Genomic DNA, 18,168 nt, shown 5'->3' with positions numbered 1-18,168 from the left:
ATACTACTTCAGACCTGTTGTCTCTGTACTGCATTCTAGTTTTTCTTCAAGAAGTAATGTTTTGAGGAAAAAATTGCTCTGCAGCAAGACACAGACTTGCATTTATTGTTTTTGCAAAGACAGCTCCAGTCAAGCATGTGGACATCTAGGAAAGGAGTCTTCAATCTTTTCTGTTCTCAATGTGATAGAACGGGATTTCTGTTTAAAACAACAGCAACAACATAAACAGTCACAGCATGTGACTTCCTGTCTGATCACCAAATCAAATTTAGTTGATTCAAGTATATAAAATAAGCCAAGCAGCAGTACAAACACTATTAGATAAATTGTGTAGCTAAAAGTCTTATTAGCTTTTAATCCCTCATGGAGTAACAACATCAGTTTGCCTTTGCAACTGATGTATTCAGATATGAGCAAAATGTCTGGTATGAGGAGGGTTACTTGTTTTTGGACTAAAGCTAAGCCTATATAGTAGATGATAGGTGCTGGCCAGTCTCTTCCTTCCTCCTGTCTCTTCACAGAATCACAGAATGGTTGAGGCTGGCAGGCACCTCTGGAGATTGTCCTGTTGAACCCCCCTGCTCAGAGCAGGGTCAGTTAGAGCAGGTTGCTCAGGGACGTGTCCAGTTGGATGTTGAATAGCTCCAAAGCTGGAGATGGCGCACCCTCTCTGGGTAACACTGTTCTAGTGTTTGACCACCCATACAGTAGAAAAGTGTGCGGTCTTTGTTTGCTTTTTTTTTTCCTGATGTCCAGTTGGAATTTCTTGGATTTCAGTTTGTGGCCCATTGCTTCTTGTCCTTTCACTGGGCACCACTGAGAAGAGTTTGGCTCCATCTTCTTTGCTTCCTCTCAGCAGCTGTTTGCACACATGGATAAGATCCAGCTTGAGCCTTCTCTTCTCCAGGTTGAACAGTCCCAGCCCTCTCAGCCTCTCCTCATATGATAGATGGTCCCATCCCATAATCATCTTTGTGGGCCTTTTGCTGGACTTGCTGTAGTATGTCAGTGTGTCTCTTGTACTGGGGAGCCCAGCACTCTAGATGCATCTTACCAGTACTGAGTAAAGGGGAAGGATGCCCCCCACCAACCTGCTAGCAATACTCTTCTTAATGTAGCCTGAGAGGCTGTGGGCCATCTTTGTCACAGTGGCACATTGCTGGCTCATGGCCAATTTTTTGTTCACAAGGACCTGCAGGTTCATTCTTGCAAAACTGCTTTCCAGCTAGTCGGTCCACAGTGTGCACTTGTGCCTGGGGTTATTCCATCCCAGGTGCAGGGCTTTGCATTTGTGATTGAACTTCACGAGGTTCCTGTTTGCCTCTTTCTTCAGACTGTCAAGATCCCTCTGAATGGCAGTACAGCCATCCAGTCTATCAACTACTCCTCCCAGTTTTGTAACGTCTATGAACTTGCATGAAGGTCCTCTTCATCTCATCATCTAGGTCATTAATGCAGATTTTGAACAGTATTGGCCCCAGTGTAGACCACACATCACTGACCTCTAGCTGGACTTTGCATTGCTGATCACAATCCTTTGAGCCCAGCAGTTCAACTAGTTTTTGATCCACCTCGCTGTCCACTTATCCAATGCATTCTTCATAATTTTGTCTATGAAGATGTTGTACAAGAGACAGTGTCGAAAGCCTTGCAAGATAAATAATAACTCCTCTCCATTTATCCATCGAGTCAGTCATCTTATTGTAGAAGGTTATCAAGTTGGTCAGATTTCGCCTTTGTAAATCCATGCTGACTACTCCCAGTCACCACCTTCTCCTTAATATGTTTGGAAGTGGCCTCCAGGAGGTTTCACTTCATCCCCTTCCCAGGGACTGATGTGAGGCTGACCAGCCTGTAGTTCCCTGGATCATCCTTCTTGAAGGCTGGAGTGACACGTGCTTACTTCTGGTCCTCAGGAGCCTCTTCTGGTAGCCACAACCTTTCAAAAACCAAGACTGGCCTCGACAGTCAGGGATGCAACCTATCAGTCCCCACGGACTCATGTATGTCCAGTTTGTTTAAATGTTCCCTAACCTGATCCCCCTCCTCTAAGGGTAAGTCTTCCTTGCTCCAGAATTCCACTCTCATCTTAGGGACCTGGCATTACCGAAGGGAAATCTTGCCAGTAAAGACCAAGGTGAGGAAGGTGTTGAGTACTGTGGCTTTTTCCATGTATTTTGTCACGAGGTCCCCTTCCCCATTCAGCAGTGGGCACACATTTTTCATAGTCTTCCTTTTGCTGTTGAAGCCCTTCTTCTTCAACTCCAGCTGGGTTTTGGGTTTCCTAATGCTTTCCCTGCACACTCAGGCAGTTTTTCCATATTCCTCCTGGGTCACCTGTCCCTGCTTCCATCTCTTCCTTTTCATGTTGCAGTTTTGTTAGGAGCTCCTAGTTCAACCATGCAGACCTCCTGTCTTCTTTCCTTGACTTCCTTCTCTTCTCCCAACTTAAAACATCGGACTACCAAACAAGACTTTTGGTAGAAGTAGCATCAGAATTTCAGTAAGTAAAATTTCAGTAAACGTAGTTCAGATTTTCAGTATGTGGTCCAAAGCTTTGAGATAATTATATGTCTGATCTTGAAATGTCTGTAACATTTATGGAACTATGTGGTAAGCTCTGCCTCTTTTTAATTTTTGCAGATTGTCTCCCTATACATACTTACTATGTACACAGTTCACTGTGTGAATGAGACAGTACAAGAGTGTTGAGGATAGAGATGTGTTTCTATGAAAAAGTCAGGGGGTGGGGAGACCAACATATTTTGCTTGATGTGATTTTTTGGTTCTATCTCAGGAAGCTAGTATGAAGTTGAAAAAAGAATTTGCTAGTTCAGTTTTTTTTCCAGTTAAGGAAGTTTCAAATTGATTGGGCTAGCTAGCTAGCTTGAAATAACCTGTTTTTCACAGTGAGCTCTGTGAAGGTTATTTACGTAGCAGATTAACTGCAATGTGCTTAAATAACCCAAACATTCTCAAGTTTATGACTCCCTAACTTCATTTCTCAAAGATATGTATCCTAAATGTAGCACGTTCTTGTAGCCTAATTTATACCTGGTCTGTACTAGTCTTGTCACTTTGTGTGGGTTATCCCACCTACGTGTGTAATGAGCGATTGACAAACATGTTTCTGTCTCAGAAGCTGCACATTGCTGAATGGGTAGACAGAGCCCAGATTTGTATTATGTAGCTAGGGATATGCATTAACTGGCTGTGCTGGATAGGCCTGTCTTGTTCTTTGGTTGTCTGGATTTTATTGTGCTTTTTACAAAAGAGTTACCTCCCTTATTTCTGACATCTGAGTTTCTCAAGACATCGAAAAAACTGATCCAATGACATTGTTGGGGGGGGGGTTGGGGGGGGGGGTGTGTCTTTATGCAAGGTCACAAATTCCTTATTTCTGTACAAATTCAGTTAAAAACAGAAGGAATAAAATATTTTGTCCATAAAGATACAGAGCTGAAGAAAAGGTTAATTTGGTAGTTTTCTTTTTGTAGTAACAATCCATGATTTAAATTTTCGCCCAAACCATCTTTTTTTCTTTCTGGTGTAAGTGTCTGGGATTTAAGAAAATTAAGAATATCTGGTGCAATCTGTTCTTAATTAAAGACTGGTATTTTTTGATGGCATGTCAGTTACAACTTGAAATTATGCAATTCTGTACTTTCTTCCTTGGGTTTTGGTACTTAGGAGAAAAATACTCGTGAGAAGGTATAATTCTGCTCAGGCACAGAGCCATACCATTAAATTTCTGTGACATATCTCATTGGCTATTTCTTGCTTCACTTTCAAACCTAACTTTTTGGAGCTCCGTAAAAAAAAATAAGGTCTTCTGGGGCCAAATTGTGCAAGGGTCCAAGTAATCAAATCAGCCTAATTTTCTCTTCAGTTAAAATCTAGTTGAAATCCCAGGGTGAATCCAGAATAACCCTATCAAAGTCTAAGTTTTACTGGTTCTGCTAGAGGCCATATTGCCTTGTTTTAATCTTTTTATATTTGGTAGTAAAAAGTGCTTATTTACCTTATTCTTTTAGGTAGTTGCAGCACTTTTGTAGAAATCTGATCAGTGAAATCCTTTTCAGAAGGTCTTTAATATGTATATATTTTGCAGTCAGAACCCTGTGCTAGATAATTAGGACCCACACTGTGGTATATATAAATATTATGCTACCTTTGATACAACTCAGATTGGTTATATACATCTTTTTCCTGTAAGTGCATATGATTTAATTTTAATTTGGCATTCAGATAATTTGGGTGACAAAGATAGCTATTCAGAACATCTTGAGTGTTTATGTAATTTGTGTTATTTCAATTTAGTGAAGATAGTGCTAAAAATTTTACAAATTATATGATAAAAGCAAATTTTTAATGTCTTAGCATTTACTGCTATACTACATGGCATTTAATTGCTAACTACGATATAATTCTTTTTCTACTTGGAAGGCTTGTTTTAATCTGAATAATGGAAAATTGTACTAGCTTTTTAGTGTAAAATGTTGCTATTGGCCAAGTGGACAGAACTGCTTTGCAGAAGCGCTGGCATGGTCCTGTCAAATGTGCTCCATCAATGGACCTCAATTCTGTTGCACACTAACCCATCTAAATGAAAACCTCTAACACGATATGCTACTGTGATAATTCAATAATACTTGCTTGATGATTACACAGCTCAGCTAGGGGAAAATGACCTGTAAATTATACTGTACAGATTAGAAGGAGCATCTTTATAAATATCCTACAAGACTGTCAGTTCCCATTTAAAAATAATACCATCTTTCACCTTACTGAAAAGCATTTGGACAGCTGCTGTAAAAAGGTGTAAACGAAGTGTTACTGGAAAACTTTGAATAGTCTCGTGCTTTGGAGAAGCCCATCAATAACTACAAGACTAATTTTACTGGCTACGGAGTGGATACATGTTAAAGGTGCCTTTCACTTTTTGCATCAAACACTGCAGTTGTGTTGAATTTTAACCTGGTATAAGCTGAACCAGTTTATAAACTTAAACTGAGGGAAGTTGAAGCAGTTCTGGTTTTCTGGTTCCCCCAGTGTGCAAACTTCCTCTGTCCCTGATCCTGCTTGTTCCCCCTCTCTTTTACCAGGACAGCTGTTCATATGGGAAACTGATTGAGGTTAAAACTCACCTTTATTCCCTGGATAGTTTTAACCTGAATCAATTCCCTGAGCCAATTCACTGTGTGGTGAAGTGAAGCATGAACCCTTCTGCCAGTATAAGCAGGGGACAAGAAGCTGAAAATGAATAGAAAGGAGAAGAGTGGGAATCACTGGAGCTTTTTTTCAGTGAGGTGGGCTTATTCAGGTTTAAACTGCTCATGGATCTAGAGTATAAGTTCTAATAAGAACATTCATGGTCTCTTCATAGGCAATATGAAACCCTTGTAAGGAAGGTAAACGTGAAGGAAAGGAGGAATCATAATAGCCATATTCCTGTAAGAGGGCATGAAGCTGTAAATTAGAAAATATATTGTGTGGATCCCAAGGGAAAATAGCCAGTAATAAAGCATCAGTGCAATTGGTCTAACACACTGAGTGTAATATATTAAACTGAACTTGCAATGACAGTAATTTCTGGCTCTGTGCTATTACTTGGCACAGTGACTTGTAAAAGCTGGATCTCTTTACAGTGTTCTGCCTCACCATCTAATCAGTCATCAGAGGAGGCGAGAAAAGACTTGCTAAAAATTATTACATAATTAGAGAAGGGTATTACAAGGCTAAAAGTGGCTTTCTGTTTTCAATGATCTCTAATCAAATATCTGTCTGGCTATGAAGAATCTCAGGTAGTCCCTTTTGTAGCAGACTGCATCTTTAAAAATATCTATAACAACTGATTGTTGTAAAGAAAAACGTGGATGAGGCTTTAAATTATATCTTTAGATAGACACTTTACATTTATATGTATATTAAAAAAATTCAAACAACTTTTAATTGTTACAACTATGGATAATGAAAGTAGAAGTGGTAGAATATTGGTCTGATTAATGCAATGGATATGGGTTTTTCTCATTTTTCATTTTCAATCCTACAATTTTATCTTAGCAGCAGAGATATCTCTAGTCTCTACCATTAGAAAGGGTCTAATGCAAGGGATGCTGCTGGTGGGTTTTTATTTTTGCTATTGTGGCCATGGTGGATTTTAATATTGCTGAAATATCTTTATAAAAACATAGCTTGAAATTTACTCACTTACAAAAGGGCTTTTCTAGAAAACTACCATGTCCTAATTTTATTCATCTCCCTTTGATATGGTATTTTTCTTGATACTTGAATTATCAGAGGTGAAGAATTTTCAAATTAAATATCAGATTTGTGGATGTGTGAAAGTTTTGGCTTGCTTTTTATCATCCTTTCAAAGATGTTCACTTCAATTCTGAGGGCTAGCTAAAAGCTTTCTTGGACAAATTATACTGTAATCAATGTTTACCATGATATAAAGTTTTTGTAAGCTGCCTCAGGATATGACTGTAGTGGACATGCTTGACATGGGTAGTAAATGTTTTGGTGTCTGGGAGCATTTGTGCTTTTGTTGTTTACCTAAGTACTGATTTGAATTTATTAGAAAGGATTTCCCTACTTTCCCCAAATCTGTCTCACAAGACATTAGTTTAGGAGAGACAACGAGCAGGTAGTGTGAATGAAGCTTAATAGTGTGGCTTTGGTATCTTAGAAAGCAGAGATCTTCAATAATAACTGCACAAATTGAACAAGTCTCACTTTCAACACTCAATGTATTATGTATAATATGATCTGTCAAAAAGGTTTACGGAGTTAAAAGGGTTTTTGCCAAGGCTGGATTTTGTCTAGTGTAACTGATTTCTCCAACGTCCTTCTCTAGTTAATTGCAAAAAAAGTGAGTTCTCTAGAGGTTCATTTAGAGCAGGCTAATGTATCCCATTCGGTAAAAGGAAAATTAGCCTCATGGAGCTAAAATTAGCCTTTTTGAATACTTCTCTAGGTGCCTCAAGTCTTCGGAAGTTACACTTATGGCCAGATACGGTAAAAGGGAGAAGTGAACCCAGAATGTGAGGTGGCAAAATAAGATATGATTGTAAAAGCACAGATGCCTGCTTGCCAGCTTAATTGATCTTTTTCCTAAGCTGCATACATGGCTTTCATTTCAAATGCCGAAAAGCAATATTTTTGTTTGATTTACTCTTGTGAGGAAGCAGAAGGATGGTCTCTGTGCTGGTTTGTATGGACAAGTTGTGCACAAAGGCATGCTGAGAGCACTGGAACTTCTAGAACATGATAGCATTAAAATCGCTTGTACAGCGTTAACTTGCCTGCTTTGAATGTTGCACAGTGAGCTGTGAAATAGATCCTAGCTTCATTTATTGCAAAAGTTTGAAGGAGTGTTGTGGATAAGGCAGTGCGTTTTCATTGAAAAATGAGAAAAGATTCTTACAAATTCATTTAAATCTTGACAAAACTTTGTCTTCTTCCCTCTTTCTCAGTGTCCTGGTTTCGGCTGGGATGGAGTTAATTTTCTTCCTAGTAGCTGGTAGAGTGCTGTGTTTCAGATTTAGGATGAGAATAATGTTGATAACACAGAGATGTTTTAGTTGTAGCTAAGCAGTGCTTACACTAGGCAAGGACTTTTCAGCTCCCCGTGCTCTGCCAGGTGCACAAGAAGCTGGGAGGGGGCCCAGCCAGGACAGCTGACCCCAACTGGCCAAAGGGCTATGCCATGCCATACCATATGGCATCATGCTCAGTATAGAAACTGGGGGAGTTGGCCGGGGGGCAGCGATCGCTGCTCGGGGACTGGCTGGGCATCAGTCAGTAGATAGTTAAGCAGATTCCGCAACTTCTTTCCCAAGAAGAAGTAAAAATTAAGTGTAATGTGGCACCCTGCACAGAAAACCTTGAATCAAACAATTAAGATTTAACAAGGTTATAAGTAACTCCTTTGTGAACTATTTGGGCTTCATTAATCAATCACTGATTGGTGCTTCTAGCTCTGTTCAGTGGTATCAGTGAAGAGATGGCTATGGTAAACATGATTTCTTTTTTTTGTCTAGTCCCCAAGCTGTTAGGAGCACTGAACACGCTCTCAGAATTGAACATTTCTTTTCTAGAGTAGTCTCTAGCTGGCTTTCTCCTGCTCTTTGTTTCATTCATGATACACACTCTGAAAAGCATGTGGGTTTCTCTCACTGATACAAATGTAGGATGAGTTGTCCAAAGAGTATTGGTTTCAGAAAAAGGTCACTGCCCTTGTGAATCTGCTGGCTTTTCTTGCTTTCATTTACAGCTTCAGTATTTGATACATATACATAGGCCCATTCCTCTGCTGTCAGCGAACATCTGTGAAACCTTCAAGCCAAGTACGTGCTTCCTTTTCCCCATAAAGAATGGAGGAGAAGTGACACAGAGACGTAACAATGTATTACTTCTGTCTGGCCTTTCCTTGGCAGAGGGTTTAAACTCTTCGATGAACTGTATGCTATCATAATGATGTCACATGATGGATTTCTTGAGCTTTGCTTTTTACAGTTTGCTGCTATAAAAAAAAAAAAAAAAAAAAAAAAAACCCAAAAAACCAAACCAAAACAAAAAACCCAGTTCTCAGGGCAACAGTCAACGGCTTTCATCAGAAAACCATTCTTTTTTACCCCACAGCAAGTCCCCACACCTTTTGGCTGTTGCAAAAAAGAGAAGAATCTCTGCTGCAACCAGAAACAATTTCCTTTGTTTCACAACCCTGGCTTGTTTGCTGAGCAGGTTTTTTTGGTGGTTGAAATAATAGAATCATAGAATCATTCAGGTCGGAAAAGACCTTTAAGATCATCAAGTCCAACTGTTAACCTAGCACTGCCAAGTCCACCACTAAACCATGTCCCTAAGCACCACATCTACTCATCTTTTAAATACCCCCAGGGATGGTGACTCAGCCACTTCCCTGGGCAGTTGTCCTATGGAAAAGTGTGTGTATTTGCATAAGCATGTTTGTTTTATCAGATTTACAGTAATACAGAATTTGAGTTAGGGCTGTAGCCACGGTGCTAATTCTGGCAATTTGTAACTTTGGGGTGCTTAACCTAGTAATTTAATTTTTTTTTTTTTTTTTACTTGACGCTTCTGGCAGAAGGAGGAGGAATGAATTCATAAACTATATTCTAAGTTGGAGTATATGTTAATAGATATTATTTTGTGAAAGAACTTTATTCTCATTTCTGGTTTTGGTAGCACTGAACATACAACTACAGATCTAGAAAATAAGTCTAGCTGTTGTTTACTTAGCCTGACAAAGTTCACAGATCGTGTGAAAGTGTGCCTCATTCCTTTCCTTTCACTGTTATATTTTAATCCTTGATTTTGGCCAACCTTAATGCAATAAACCAAGAAGGTGAACTTATTTCCCATCCTGGTGAAAAATTCGACTATCGCTACTTCACTGGTGCTTTGTTTCTAATGCCAAAATGAGCTAGTAGCCCACTGTATTAAGGATGGTGTAGCTGAGTATTAGATTAAAGCCTCAGAATGAGAGTGAATCAATGACCTTAACTTTAGAGCTTCTCTCTGCTCTCCTCATTGGTCCTCTCGCTCCATAAGGTCTGCAGGCTGCATACAGCATTCCTATGTTCTGTGTAACCAGCCAGAAGCAGCTTGTGATCTGAAATGCTTTAAAAAGAATGTTTGCAGCATGACATTACTGTGTACGTGGCTAACATGCTGCATAATGGAACAGGGATTTTAATATTTACAGCATGTTACGTAAATGCTGCCCTTCTGAGTATTTTCTAAATCCTCTTAGCTCTTAAGTGACAGCTTTGATTCTTTTTTTTAATAAAATCAGTCTTTGCATTTATCCAGCTAAGTTTGGTAAACAAAAGATGTTTAATACTTCCTTTCATATAGTCAGATTCTTGTATTTAAGGGTTTATCTTTGTACACTTAAGCTTATTATGTTCCTGGGTAACTATTTTTAAAAAGCTGACTTTGCAGCAGCAGTGCATGGTGCAGAGGTGGCCTTTGGAATTTTCTGTGCTTTGCCAGTGCATACTGTGAATAGATAAGCTCCAAAGGATTGCCAGAAGCAGAGCAGTGTGGGTTATGGTATGCAAATGTCACATGGATATTTGAATTGTATTTTGATATACAAATAGACAGTAGCAAAGATTTTGGGGTTTGGTTTGTGTATGTATGTATATACATACTCCTTTTAAAAATTGAGTGAGATGAGGAATTGTGTTGTGGGAAAAAAAAAGAAGGAAAATTGTGGCAAAGTTCTGGACAGCAATGGGGATTTTTTCTTTAAAGCTCTAGAACCATGAGTTTGTACTGTGCTTTGATTGTGCTTGGTCATTTATTTTTAATAAAGTGGTAGATGCAGGTAGATGCAGTGGAAAATGCTTCTGAAGGATGACAGAAGTGTGATGCAAAAGATCTGACATGGGCAGAAAGGTGGTGGGGAGCTTCTAGCATGATTTGGCTCTTTGTATTTCAGTATGTGTGAGATTTGGGGTACCAGTTTGGGGGAAGGTTTTTTTTCCTGGGGAGCAAGACAGATAAGAAATGGGTTCAAAATGCTTGTGAGTCATTCAGAAGCATGCGCTTTGCAAATTTAAAAGCAAAGACCTCAATGTTTTTGTGGCAGTGTTATGTATGGAGAGCTTAGAGTGTTTGTCAGCTATACAGTTGCAGAGGATGGATGGATGGATATTTTGTGTGTGCAGTATGTTTGCATTTACATTATTTTTGCTTGTAGGTGACTGTGGAAGAAGTGATGACTACTACTGCATACCTGGATCTCTTTTTGCGTAGTGTTTCAGAGCCAGCTCTCCTCAAGATTTTCCTCCGTTTTATTTTGCTGCACCGACATGAGAATGTGCATATCCTAGATACACTTACTAGCCGAATCAACACACCATTCCGGGTAAGACAAGCAGGAAGGAAGCTCAGGTACTCAGCATGGATGTAGGTTAAATATTTAAATGGGAGATTCCATATATTCGGTGGGTATCTGTTTAACTAGGAATTTTCTCTCCCCACCCAAATGTGTGATTCCTCCGCCCCCTCAATTTTTTTTTTTGGGTGTGTGTGTGTGTGTGATGACATTTAGCTACCACTATACTAAATTGATAAATGTGTGAGGTGGTTTCACACATACAGGAAATGGGATAGAGGGGGATGAGGGCTTCTGGGAGTCTGGATTCTGTTAGAAGATTAAAGGTAAATTTGGAAGCATTTTTATTCTGGATACTGCTGAATTAGTGCTGCCATAGATAACTCACCCTGGGACTTATAAATATACTTGTGGTGAGGAGTATTTTTGATTTTTGGAGTTTTGCCAAGCAACAAGCATTTTCAAATAGTCCTTGTGGGAGATGATGGGAGCCTTATAAGGATGTCTCCAAATTGATCCAAGTTGTGAATTGCAGTACTGCCAATATATTTCTCAGGAGTCAAGTCTGTATTGTTGTAGCATGTTTGCATAACTGTGGTGTTGCCTGCTTTCTTCTTTGATTCAAAGGCTCTTTCTTGCTCAAGTGATCAGATTGCTGCTTCCTTTTCTTTGCCTTCACTCCCGTGTAGTAAGGTTTATCTCAAATTTGCAGTGAGCCCCTTCTCAGCCTAGGCACAATGCCCCACAGTGGCTGGAGAGCTAGCTGACAGAGACAGTAGAGTTACCTTTGCTAAGAGTTGGATCTTCTGGCAGAGAAAATGACTAGTTGCTGCACTGGACTACCCTTCTGAGCTTTGCTTGGCTGGCAGTCTTGGCTGCATCTTGTGTGATGCACAGCTTCATGGATGAAATAAAGAATATTGTTTCAGTGCAGGTACAAGAGAAGCCAGAACACCAGCATGTGCATTAAATTTGTGTATTGGGGACACTAGCTTCATCTGAAATTTGTTCTGAAACATGAGTGCATGCGAATGTGGATATATGCTGCTGTTACTGCATCTCAAAGATGGATTAACTCTGAAAACTGAAACAGCTTCTGTCGACAAAAATGCAAATGCTGTTGTCTCTGCTAATCATTAATTACTGTTCCATAGGCAAACGAGATAGGAATTGTAAAGAATTCTGCAGCCCTGAGCAACTCAATATCTCAGCCAAAATGGTTCTGTGATGCTAAATGAGTTTTCTGAAGTATAGCTTGGCCAAGTGCAAAAGCCAGAACTGCAGCCTTCTGCGTTTTCGTAGCACAAAAGCTGCATACGTTATTATTGATGAAAATACTTACTAATAATTCACAGGGTTAAACTTATGTACAGACAGGTGGCCAAGAGGACTTGTAAAAATACTATCCTCTTTGTCTCCTGAGCATATATTAATTCTTTTCTTTTTACAAAATACAAAACCAGACTAGCTTTACTTATTCAGATGATTCCTGATTTGCAATATGGTTGCAAAGACAAATGAGAAATGTTTCCCTATAAACTGAAATTTCCTAAATACAGGAAAATTTAAGGCAGTAGCAGGTTTTTTTGAACTTTCACAGTATGAAGAAAAGTCAGACTTGGCTCTCAGTAAATTTCACAGAGGAAATGAGAATTTCACTCTGTCCCCCGGCTAAAACACACCTTTCTCGCAAGGATCTGGCTTCTTCCAAAAGCTTGTTGCGAAGCTCTTCAACTCCTATTCCTATTTAAAAACTCCAGTTCTGGTTATTTCTTCTTCTCTTGCCCTTCTACTTTCTCCATCTATTTCTGTAGACATGAGGTCTTGGACTAACTTCCTGTTGGCTCCTAGTACGAGCAGTGGACAGTGGTGGCAGGGCAACAAGTTTGAGCTCCACTTTGCTTCACTGCAGGCCAGCTCATGAGCGTTCCCTGGTTCTCTTCTCTGTGCTTTTTCCCTTTCTCTTGTTCTTCTCTGGGTCTTAGTTCAATGACCAAACTAGGGAAGGCAATCAAAGAAACTTTTGCTTTTGAGAGGCTATCAAGTGTGGTTCACTTAAACTTTGCTGTTTAACTGTTCCACAGATATAGCTATCAAGTAAGGGAAAATACACATATGTATATATATTTTTCAAGAAGTATATGTGTTCATCTGGTCTTGGTCACTATGGGCAGCCAATCATGTTGTAGGGGAGCTGAGTCTCTCGTCTGAAAGACAGAACTGGAAATGGTGAAACAAAGAGTCTTTAAACTGACATTCTTGAGGAAGCATGGGCTGGAGAGAGGAACATAGCAATGTGCTGCTGCAGAGCTAGAACAGAGCATTTTAACAGTGGGAGTAAGGGAAATGACTGCAGAGAAGAGGAGGAAATTCCATTGTGTGGAGGAGAAGCCATGCCCAGGCAGGATGCTGGATTTAGTCCTGAATGAATTACAAAGGATGTTCACTGACTGCAAAAATGAGGTGGAGAAATATCTGTAGCTTTTTCTTTATTTTCTCCTAATCTGTTTCTTTTGTTAGCTACTGAAAAGTGCAATTAATTTCATATACTAATTATTTGAGTTTACATAATTAATATAGGGAGAGGCAAGATTTAAACACCAACTTGAAACTCTAGCAAAGGGTCAACTTATGCTAAATAATTCTCACAAGAGTCAGCCTGGTCCTGGAGTCTAAGCCAGCTGTGAGATACTGGTTTTAGGAGAGAGCAATGCAGGATAATATGCCCAAGGAAATATGCGTTAAGAGGCAGGGATATGATGGTACTGTGGTCCATGAAAACCAGTGGAAAGCATACAGCTCATGCTTCTACCACGTCGGACATAACTATGCAGTCCAGCAAGCATCTGGCAGGTAGAAATGTACTGTATGATGGCTTTGAAAGTGTTGTATGTCTAATTAGTGACCAAAAAAGCCTGTACAAGTCCCTGTTTCTAGTCTATCCTAAAGCCAGCGTGAAAGTGGGATGCCTATCACAGAATGGGTATGATTTTTGTTTCTGCTGAGTGTGACTCCTGAAATACCTAGTTATGGGCATATTTGATCAGACCTTTGCCAAAAAGGCAAGCATGCAATTCCAATGTGGAATCCTATTCTTCTTTCCTTTCTCCTGGTCTCACAGAAAGGATCTTCAGGCCTTGCTATGGTTCCCAGCCGTTCAAGTGACCTGTAGTGGCGGGGTTGTGAACACTCCATATGGAGTAGATTGGATAAAAATGACTTGTTTAGTCCTGGTCTATATCAGTAATTAAGCTATATGTATAGAAGCATTCAGCTTCTTAATGAGTAGAACACTAATCATTCCTTAAAGCAACAGAAAATTGAGGTGGTTTATAAATTTTCTTTCAGAAAAGACCTTTAGTTGGTTCAAATTCTATGTCAGAGGTAAAAACTAACACTATCTTGGAAGTTACAGGGTTCATTTCATACTGAGTTAAATTAAATTAGTAACTTTGAATAACATTAAAGACTGGTAAATTACTGTTGGGTTTTTTTTATTGCTTATTTGAAGGAAAATTCTGGATTGTATTTTGTTAAAATGTAACATGTTACATATATAGCTCTAGACACCTTTAAAAAAAAAAATCCCATGGGATGCTGACAAAATGAAGTCTCATACTAACAGTGTCTTATAAAGCATGATGTTCTGGCAGAGCATTTTGTAGCGTAGTATGCAGGGAAGATTGGAAAGGTACAATTTCCAGATGAAAAACTTACATTTATCATTTTCCAGCTCTGTGTGGTCTCCTTGGCATTGTTCAGAACGCTCATTGGTTTGCATTGTGAAGATGTGATGTTACAGCTAGTATTAAGGTAAAGCCCAAACTACTTTTTCCACTCTTCATCCTAATTCTGGGACATACAGTCTCTGCCTATGGATGCAGAGCTGGATGAGAGTTCTCCAAGAGAGCAGAAATCCAAGCAACTACAGAGATAAGAATATTTATGATCCTGACAAAAGTCTACCAGACCTGAAGAAGTGTGATTTACGTCCTGTGATCTTCAGGAGCAAGAGATTTTTCTTGTGATTTATTTCTACAAAAGTGAGAGAAGAGAAGCTAAGAATATATTTATCACCTCCAAACTGCTTATTCCCTGCTTCTAAGTGTATAATTCTTCTCTCCTGCATGTTTTCTCTAGTGTATTATACACTGTGATACAGAGCTATATACTTGTTTGCAGCTCCACCTTCTTTCTTGTTGTTTTCCACATCTTCGATTCCTCTCTCACTGAGAATACTGCAGGTTCCTGAACTGTTGTAGGTAGATTGTTCTGTAACGTACTAAATGCATTGACTATTTTTGCTTTTAACTGATGGTTCTATGCGTTGTGTCAGAATACTCACTTACAATTTTGGTGTGTGTATTAGATGCAAATTGATGATTTATTTGGAAATATTGCTGTAACTAAATTGGGCTTTTAGCACCGTAGATCACATGAACATTTCAGATACTGTCTGTCCCTCCACCCGCAGGCATTAAGGTGAAATTCCCTATAGCTCTGAGTGTTGCGCCTGGGAATGCTGTTAGGACCTCTGTGAACTCAAGTATGTTGCCACTCTAACAGCAATAGAGTGCTGTATTTAATCTCCTTTTTGTTTATTTAGGGAACCCTTTAGAATTTGTTTGCATTTTAAATGGCAAAACATCAGCCCAGTTAACACTGAGGCTCTTAATAAAGTGCTCTTAAAAAGTTGAACAAAAGTGCTCTAAAGAAGACTCTGCTTCCTCTATTCCTTGTACTCCCCATAGCTTATTCCCTCCTCTGCCTGAGAGACCAGTCTTGATCTAGTGCAGTAAAACACTTTGACCCTTCCCTCCTTTTTGCTGGCTGGTTGCCTGGTACGTGTAAACTGTCTCTCTCTGGTTTCCCCAGGAAGACAAATAAACTCAGAATTCTGAGACAGAACTCATTCATAGTGGGACCAAACCACCCTGCTGGCCTTTGACATCTGCCCATCACATGCCTCCTCCATGCCTTCTTAAAGCAAGTTTTCTCTCGCCTGCAAAGGATCGTTCACTTCCCCATTCTGATGCAATTGATATCCTATCTCTACTTGTCTTGACAGTTCCTCATCAAACCGTAGCTTCACAATATAAAGAGTCAGGGTTTCATCCTCTTGAGAGGTTTAGAATAGGGATCACTGTCAAGATTATTATTACTGTTTCTTTTAATTTGGAGAGGGCAGGAAAGTGGGAAGGGAATTTTGTATGTTGTTGCTTTCTCTAACATGAAAGGACAATGAAGTAATGCTGGACACTGCTGTTTCAGGTATCTGATCCCGTGTAACCACATGATGTTGAGCCAGCGGTGGGCTGTGAAAGAGAGAGACTGTTATTCTGTATCTGCTGCAAAACTGCTTGCCCTGACACCAGTCTGCTGCTCCACTGGGATCACCTTGACACTTGAAAGCCAAGGAAAAGACTATATTCTATGGACGAAAGCAGCACAAACTAAAGGTAATTGGTGTTCAGGGGAAGACCAGATCATGAATGGAGTTTGATTTGGTAGCAGCTCATGGGAGGAGGTGGGGAAGGATGGGAGGGGTAGGAAATGTGGTGGGCAACAGTAAACTGGGCAAGCCTGGACTGGAAAGCTTATTTAATTCCTTCCATGTGTCCAGGTCTATTGAAACCTTATTTTAACAGCTATCCAACTTGAATATGCATTCATGAAAGTAACATACAGATAGATGACTGCAACTCTTGCTGCTTCAGAGTGGTCGCTGTTTTAAGGTTTGAACGCAGGCTGGTCTCTCAGAAATCTTGAGTTACAGCTCTGTCTTGGCAATAGGAACAAGTCATGTATGTTTATGAGCAAATCTCTTAATCTGTATGCTTTGATCTTCCTGCCTTATTGGATGGTTGGGACTAAAGACTCTACCTGCCATGTGTTAGTGGCTGCCTTGTAGTAGAGAGCTTTTGGGTTCTTTTATTATGTCATGGTATGAGTAATCTTCTTTACTTTCAGATTCTGGTAGACGCTTTTCTGAATCTACTTGCATTGTGGAATATGGAAGAGCTGTGGACATCAGCTATTTGCAGTACCTGGGGGAAGCTCAAGAAGCTATCCTGCAGTGTCTGAAAGATTGTAAGGTTTGGTCTGCCTTGTATGATGGAGTAAACCCTGATCCAGACACCTTTATCCAAACGCTTGCTGAGGAGAACAGTACAGATGTGGAACACCCCATGTTTCGGCTCCAGCAAAGGACACCTAGCATATGTAGCTCCTCTCTAGTAACTCCATTCAGTGAGAAGATGCAGCTGGAGCTAGAATGGGATGATAGCTATGACACAGGGATTTCTCCTGGTTCTGATGTGAGCTCACCGCAACCGTATGATGATCTGGGAAGCACAGAGATGCAGCCACCTGCAGAGCCACCAAAACACATTCAAGAAATGAAAAAAAATGCCATCATGCTCATCAAAGGATCTTACATAGAGGAATCAGATTTTCAGGATGATGTTATGGTTTACAGGTTATGTGCCCAGAAGGATACTCAAGACGATGACAACTGCAAGGAGAAAACTTCAAATGTAGCCAGAGAACATGAGGTCCAAAGCCAGACTGTAGTCAATGGGCCTCTTGCAAAGAGCCAACTGGAAATGGACTTGGATGAGCACAGTAAGAGAAATTCAAGCTTGACTCAAGGTGTAATGAAAGAACAAATAAACCAGAAAATGATTGAGATTGATCCACAGCCAGACTCAGAGTTGAAGCTTTCTCCTCAGGAGGCAGATCATAACTTAAGTGTAAGACTGCTGAGCACAGATGGTGAGGATTTCATTGCACAGTATGACAAAATTATTAAGGAACTGGATCCAAACAGTGCAAGCTTGGAGGAGCAGAAGTTGGATACTCCTGACCCTCTCTCTCCTGCAGAAGAGGAGGAGGACTTTGAGAATTTCTCAACAGACACCCCTTCTGCAGAGAGCATGTCATCTCCCTTTGGACCAAAGGAGGATATCTCTCCCAAGCACTCTGCGAGGAGCCAGAGTGCTCCATTTACAGGTGGAATGTCCTGTTAATTACATACATAACAAGTACAGGAAGGCATGGTGATTAAAGGTGGCCAAATGAGATCACACTGTGTGGCACAGCACAAGCATAGAGAAAAGAACGGTCCTGGCACTAAAGAGGGTATAGCCCAAATAGCTGAGACCGGTCCAAGGAGAGTGAGAGCGCCAACGTGAAAGTAGAGCAGAGCAGTCAGTGTGGTGACAGCAAATGGTGGTTGCTCAGGGGTTGTTTTTGGCTGATATATTTGGTAATTGTTTAAAATTTTGAGCAGGGGT

At 40.1% G+C, this 18,168-nt stretch overlaps 1 protein-coding gene across 1 annotated transcript in view; it reads left to right on the top strand.

Annotated features, from left to right (window-relative positions):
• The window catches only part of FHIP1A (FHF complex subunit HOOK interacting protein 1A), a 39,286-nt gene that overhangs the window by 12,082 nt on the left and 9,036 nt on the right, over positions 1 to 18,168 (top strand). The window contains exons 5-8 of the mRNA XM_075499265.1: positions 10,736 to 10,903; positions 14,607 to 14,686; positions 16,145 to 16,332; positions 16,844 to 17,884. Of these exons, the coding sequence (XP_075355380.1) occupies positions 10,736 to 10,903; positions 14,607 to 14,686; positions 16,145 to 16,332; positions 16,844 to 17,884 (1,477 nt within the window). The remainder of the gene's footprint in view (positions 1 to 10,735; positions 10,904 to 14,606; positions 14,687 to 16,144; positions 16,333 to 16,843; positions 17,885 to 18,168) is intronic.

Source organism: Mycteria americana, chromosome 4 (genome assembly GCF_035582795.1).
Source record: "Mycteria americana isolate JAX WOST 10 ecotype Jacksonville Zoo and Gardens chromosome 4, USCA_MyAme_1.0, whole genome shotgun sequence".
NCBI classification, from domain to species: domain Eukaryota; kingdom Metazoa; phylum Chordata; class Aves; order Ciconiiformes; family Ciconiidae; genus Mycteria; species Mycteria americana.
Note: the sequence above shows the minus strand (reverse complement) of the source record. Positions and strands in the feature narration are given on the sequence as shown.